The sequence below is a fragment of the Schistocerca cancellata genome, chromosome 3, assembly GCF_023864275.1.
Source record: "Schistocerca cancellata isolate TAMUIC-IGC-003103 chromosome 3, iqSchCanc2.1, whole genome shotgun sequence".
Lineage (NCBI taxonomy): Eukaryota > Metazoa > Arthropoda > Insecta > Orthoptera > Acrididae > Schistocerca > Schistocerca cancellata.
In genome coordinates, this window is record NC_064628.1 from 243039209 (window position 1) to 243046372 (window position 7164).

Genomic DNA, 7164 nt, shown 5'->3' on the forward strand with positions numbered 1-7164 from the left:
ATGTGTGCCACCTATCTCCGAATCGTGTACACTTTGCCCCGTGTGTTATCGAATTTTATAGTTTGTGTATAGTATTTTCGGAAGCGGATACTGTGAATGAACCCAGGATTTCCAAATCGAGAGTGGAAAACCGCCTAAAGTACTCAGACTGGTCTGTGTACTAGAGTGACAGTTATCTGTTAACACGCCGCGATAATTTGATCAGGGTGTAATGGCGTCGCTTACATACCCGTCACGCAACCTACCGCGTTACGTATTCCGATTTGTCCGCAGGTTTTTAATTAACTGTCATGATTCTATACCTACAGGTTCTCGATGACCGTGAGGTGTCCAAAGTCAAAATGTCGGCCCTGCGATCGCAGCTGGGGCTGGTGCAGCAAGAGCCTGTCCTTTTTGACAGGACGATCGGCGAGAACATAGCTTATGGTGACAACAGCCGCGACGTACCCATGGATCACATCATTGAAACTGCTAAGATAGCGAACATCCACAATTTTATAGAAACATTACCTGAGGTATTGAAATTGATCAATACTTATCTGGCTATATAATATAAAATGTAAAGAAGATATTTACAATCAAAAAGTTGCACTTTTGTTGTAAGGCGTAACATTTCTTAAAATAAGTGGAATTCACAATTACAGGGTTACAAAACACTTGTGGGAGACAAAGGTGCTCAACTGAGTGGGGGCCAGAAACAGCGAGTGGCAATTGCAAGAGCCTTGCTTCGCAATCCTAGTGTCCTTATATTGGATGAAGCAACGTCGGCACTGGACTCTGATAGTGAAAAGGTAACTGATTACTGAATGTTAAGAGCTGAAAAATTATATGTGTCTGAAAAGAGTTGGCATGCTTCCATTAACAATGAGTTTACGTATTCCTCTATAAAGAAGCCATATTCCGTTCATTTGAACTGATTACGTAAACTGTATAACAGTTGAATGAAAGTGTGGAAACCTACAATGAAAGTAGACCTAGTATTGCAATATCGTTTGCAGAAAAACATGTAAGTTGTAACGAATTTCCATGCTTCTCCATAATTTGTTTTTGAGTGTCTCTGTCATATAATGTAACTTTAATTATTTCACACTAAGAACCGTTAGTAATGTAATCAGGTAATCCTTTGTCATATCTGCAATCCTAGCCTGTAATGACAGCGGGACGTTAAACCGTAATATCCATTTTCTTTCGTGGTATTTTTTTTTACAAATAACAGCAAAGAATATGCACTTATATCGTTCTTTTAGTGACTATTCTTCTAATATGGTATGCTACTAGTTATCACCATTACACAGATCCGTCACTGATTCAGACAAAAAGCAACAGGCAGTGTTAAGAGTGTCGCTCGATTAAGTTACTGATGCGGTGTCTTTGTTAACACAGCACTATATCCCAGGAATGTATTACTTTGCATCACAGTTTGCTAGGGATTAATATTTGTAATGTATTATGAATTTCTCATACTCACATGGGTAAGTTCATTTCATACGCAAGACAATCATAAACAATAGTACAGATATGACTGTCAGGAATTAAAATGCGTCCGCCTACAAATATACATACTGCCGGAAAAAGATGGACTCCTCAAGGACAGTGTTCAGTGGCACTGCGTTATCATACGTGCGTACTAAGAGGCTCTAATGTTACTACTGATCCACTTGTCACGGTCATAGGTGATCCAGTGGCGCTCAGGAGGCCTGTCTCTGCACCCTCTATTTTGACTCTGCAGGCAGCAACGCGATGAGTTCAGAAGTGAATAGCGTTTGCAACACTCATTCTAGGGTACAACAATGCCCCACCGATGAGTACGTACTTTTGTTGAAACTGCTTCAACCATTTGAACGAGGTCACATTCTGGGTCTCCGGGAAGCTGGTTGGAACTATCGACAAATTTCTGCACACGTTAGACACCATGTGTCAGTGGTGTGTCGGTGCTTTCATGATTGGTCTGTGGGACATTATCACAGCTGTAGACCAGGTTCTGGACGAACGAGTAGTACTCAAGATCGACGCGTTGTGCGACCAGCAGAGGTCGTCAAAACATCATCCACGGACAAAATATGGACACATGTTGCACATACTGTGTCGTCAGAGACCATTCGGAACCGCCAGCTTACTGCAGGATCAATATCACATATGCCTCTGACACCACGACTCCGCCAAGCAAGGTTACTCTGATGTCTTGGAGAGCTGACTGGAGAGCGGAATGGCACTCAGTGATGAGGTTCTCTCCATATGCGACTGATGGGTGTACATGCATGCGGCGTAGTCCTGTTGAGCTGCCTATTTCAGAGTGCATTCGTCTACGACACGCAGGTCCCATCCGAGGCTCCATTTTGTGGAGGGTCATCAGTTACAACTCGCCGTCACGTTTGGTGATTCTATAGGGCAGAGTAACCAGTGATCGCAACACTGCATGGCTGTCATCCCCGTACTACTACCATTTTTTCGATAGGAATGTAATTTGCTTCTTCAACAGGACAATGCAGTCACGTCTCGTTGCTGCGATGCAACGTGCTCTTTGTAATGTACGACAACTGCTGTGGCCAGCAAGATCACTAGATCTCTCGCAAACTGAACATGTATAGGACATGTATGGGACATGATGAAGCGGGAACTGACTGGTCCTCCAAGGCCTGCAAGAACCATTGACGAACTGCAGCAAAAGCTGCAAAATGCTTCGGACAGTCTACTGCAGGATGCCATTCGGTACCTTTATGATGGTTAGCATGTGAGAATACGCGCCTGCGTTGCTGCCAGAGTGAGTCAGACTGTGTATTGATGCGAGTTAGTTACGTCCCACATATCATTTCAACGATTCTTTTAACGAAACAATGTGGAACGAGTCATCATAAAAGGCATGTACAGATAATTAGTGTTAAGATTAACGAATACATTATTTTTAGTTCTACTCATGCAACTACATTTAATTTTATTTTACATTATTCATTTTCTTTAAATTTACTTTTGGCTTTCTTTACTGTGACATGTGTGTTTCATTTGGTCTGAGTTTATCATATACTCTTCCAAGAGTGTGCCACCTGTCACCTCACTTGTCGAATATGTTGCGTTTTATTCGGCAGTGTATTGTAGAGGAAAAAGTACTCCAATTAAAACATTTTAACATGGATCTGAAACATAAGAACCATGTCTTTAAATCAGAAACATTTTCGTTTTCCATACAGGTTGTGCAAGAGGCACTCAATAAGGCGAAAGAAGGGCGAACTTGCATCACAATCGCACACAGGTTGTCAACAGTTCAAGATGCAGATACTATATGTGTCATCAATAACGGAAAAGTTGCTGAGATGGGAAGTCACGCAGATCTGCTAGCAAAGCGTGGCATCTACTACAAACTTCAGTGTCTTCTGCCTACTTAACAACCTTTGGAAAGAACTTCATTGATTGGTAAATGAATGTCTCACAATGCAGCGTTACAAGTTTGATCTTTCTGTGAGTGCCAAAGTCAGGGTCGTTGATGAATTATTGTATGTGATGGAGTATGTCATCTCATTAAGATATATCCAAGAGTAATTTTCATGTGCAACGTGGACTAAATCATATTCAGTTGTTATTGTGTTGTGGAATCTATTCTTCGTTAACAAAATTACATGTAATATTTGTTCATTACATTTTAAGGTTGCTGTATGTTTATTGACTGTCATCTTTAACACATTGTTATCCATCTGCTACATGTTCAAATTATTTTTTGTTGTGAACTATACCTGAAAAGCATAATAGGATTCCCATCTAAATTACCCGAGTCTAGTAATTTTGAGTCACACTGGATGTAACTTCATATACAGACATGCAGGATAGGCACAAATTTTACAGCCCAGCGGAGACAGCTATCATTTTCTTTTGATCCATTATTAGATGTTTCATAAAACTGAAAGTCAACTTTCAACTTGATATATTTTGTATTAAAGCACATATGTGGTGTATGTTGGAAGAAAACAAAAATATTATAGAAGCGTGTCACAATTTGAATTTAGTTGAGTCTTATTTGTTTCCTAAACAAGTGATACTTTTTTATCTGATATTTTACACAGCTTTCGTAAGTAACCTCTAGTGTTTCTAAGCAATCAACGTTTTTCTAAGTATGAACATTGTTATAAGGATTGTGATTTGAATGCATACATCAAATTGGTGGACCTCCTTCTATTAAACTGAGCTCTGAGCGTTGTAAAAAGTAACAAATAAAATGTTTTTCAGTAGGCCTATATTATATGCTTTTTCAATAAAAAATCGTTATGAAAATGGGAACTCACTATTTCTCATCCTGTAGGGGACAGGTTAGCGGTGGGACTACTCCAATTTGCATAAACACCTGTTCAACAGTCAGTTACCTTACTACGTGAGCTACAATGACTGTGTTTCATTAGAAACGTATACATTCTAAACTGACCTGACTGGGTGTAAAAAAACACATTATCAGTTTGTAAGAAGAGGGTGCTGGAGGATTACTTTCTGGGTGGAAGCTATGTAGCTGTCTGATCATGACAGGACAGGACAAGGAGATACCTGGTGAAGAGACTGGCGACAGACATCTGGAAAGCGAGTTCAGGGCTGGTGGCAGCACTAGTTGTTGTTTGCAATAGTCAGTCTAGACGAGGAATATAGTGTGACCACGTAATAATATTGTAAGAACAAACATTGCTGAACTAAACCTGCAGTGTGATTGTGACATCCTGATAATTAAAAACTGCTACACACATGCCCATGAAAAAAGTGAAATGTTACACAGCATCAGGTTGTTGCTAAATGATTAACTAAATAGACGTCAGCATTTGTAACTGTTACAGGAGCTATCTCTTCGTTAAAACGTGAATTTTTTAAAAATTTCGCGGCCTTTTTTTTCTTTTTTTACAATGGAGTGTGTCCACTGAGACAATAATTCATGGAGGTAGCCGTCTTGAGTAGCCATCTTAGTGACCTTTTGACCTTCTGCCATATAGGAGGAATCTGGCTGTGCAGCCAATAGGTTAACTGCCGTTGTATACGAGTGGCTTTGAGTGTTAGAGAGTGGAAGAGTAAGTGGATATGAGGTGGGGGAGGGAGTGCATTAATCGTCGATAAGGGTGGCGAGTGGTGGAGATAAGGTTGACAGGAGGGGGAGAAGGTAATAAACTCGTGCCATTTTTTACTTCCTACTTTTCTGAAGTTCCAGCTCTCAGTATGAAGTTGTTATTAGTGATTCAACACTGACCAATTTCTCAATTGTGAATTATCTTATTAGCTGGGAAATCCGTACTCTGATTCCATTCACTGTCTTTTATTTTTATAATAATGGCTGTCCCGATTGTTTTGGACTAAAGTTGGCTGTTACTATATGTCGTAAGCAACCGGGTGAGTAATTCTTTTGCTGTACAAATGCTTCAAAAAACTGAGGATCAGTGTGGAATCGAGTAATACGCTCGATTATTTGACTGAGTAGACACTCTAGAATGGCTTTCGAGTGCAAAATAATGGTGTCTAGTGGATGCATTTATTCTCTTTTGAGTACAATTTTCTCTATAATTTTTTATTCGCTACTCCAAGGGTTAGATTAGGCTGTTCCAGATGTGGTTCATTACAGAGCCGTCGTTCCTTTCACTCAAATACTGGGCGAAATTGCAGTACGGACAGAGGAGTGTCCCACCGTGGATCTACCTCCTTAAATACTTGCATCCCTAAAAATGAAATCTAAAGAGACTCACAGCTGAAAGGAGCATCATCAAAGCAATGCAGTCTATGGGCAGATCTGAGAGTGTGTGGACACTCTTCACTAGTCACGAAGAACTTTTTTTCATTTCTAAAATGATAGCGAATTTGTAGAGTTAGTTACTTACATGTTCCATAGATCATTTGAACGACTACTGTATTGAAATGATGCAGAACAAGTCAGTTTACAGGGTATGTATACAGCATTACCGTTAGTGAACACATCGTCTTATTCCTACTCGTTAAACTACACTGCCAAACATTTTACGTTACTGAGAAAACGATCAGAAATTTTTACCAATGGGTAATAATGGTCTTTCCCCCTCTAATGTTGTATATTGTACGTCACTGTTCTTCTCAAATTATGATGGATTATTCATGACTAATTTCATTAGGGAAAATGTGTATTGTGACGGCACATTTAACATGCCTAGCTCCTGGAAGAGGTACCTGCAGAACGTCTGTACGACATTAATGAGTGGAGATATGTTGATACGTTTGTTTCCAAGATTAGCGATTATACGAAGAGCAAATGTAGCTGAACTTAACTGTTTGAGAAGCATGTAACACACTTTTTCCAAATTAAATGTTCCTCGACGTGTACACCTAAAAATCTGGAGCATTTTACTCTACTTACTGCCTCCCATTTACGTGCCACATTAATTGTTGGCATGATTGTGATCGTTGTGCAGAACTGAATGTAGTGCATCTTTTTCTTTTTTCTAAATTTAAAGAGACTCATTTTCATAGAACCACTTAATAATTCTTTGGAAAATATTTGTTACTAACTCTTCGTTACTTTCTCTCTACTGGTATTTATTATAACATTACTATCGTCTGCAAAGTGGACCTATTTTCCTTGTTGAATCTTAAGTAGAAGGTAATTCATATACTTAAAGAAATTGAACCCTGTGGGACTCCTTTCCTTATTTTGCCCCAATCACTAAAATTATCTACACTCTCGACATCGTCTGAATTATTCAGAACAACGTTTTGCATTCTGTTTGTCAAGTACAATTCAAATCAGCTTTGTGTAAAACCATCATTTCCATAAAACTTGAGTGTTATGATCTAAGCAATCGATAGCCTTGAAGAGATAAAAAGAGTACCAGTTGATGATGTATTATTATTTAAGGCTTGACTATTTAATGAAGCATTAAGTAGCATTCTCAGTCGAGCAACTTTTCTGGAATTTAAACTGTGATGTGCTAAGTAAATTGTTCCCGCGTAACTGTGCGACTAATCTTGAATACATTACTTTTCCGAATATCTTGAAAATAAAGGTTAGAGATGGTATTATATGAAAATTTGTTTGTTGTCACCCTTCGTACGAAGTGTTTCAATGATTGACTATTTTAACTTGCTGAAAAAATTCCCTGTGCCACTGATGCATTTCATGCGTTACTACGCACATTACTAAAGTCGGAACAACTTTTCCGAATTCTGTTTGAAATTCCATCA

At 39.1% G+C, this 7164-nt stretch overlaps 1 protein-coding gene across 1 annotated transcript in view; it reads left to right on the forward strand.

Moving 5' to 3' along the window:
• Window positions 1-3923, forward strand: part of LOC126176244 (ATP-dependent translocase ABCB1-like) — a 158897-nt gene extending 154974 nt beyond the window's left edge. Inside the window, exons 19-21 of the mRNA XM_049923389.1 lie at window positions 309-515; window positions 645-791; window positions 3186-3923. Coding sequence (XP_049779346.1) covers window positions 309-515; window positions 645-791; window positions 3186-3380 — 549 coding nt within the window. The 3' untranslated portion in view covers window positions 3381-3923. The remainder of the gene's footprint in view (window positions 1-308; window positions 516-644; window positions 792-3185) is intronic.
• Window positions 3924-7164: the final 3241 nt, after the last annotated feature.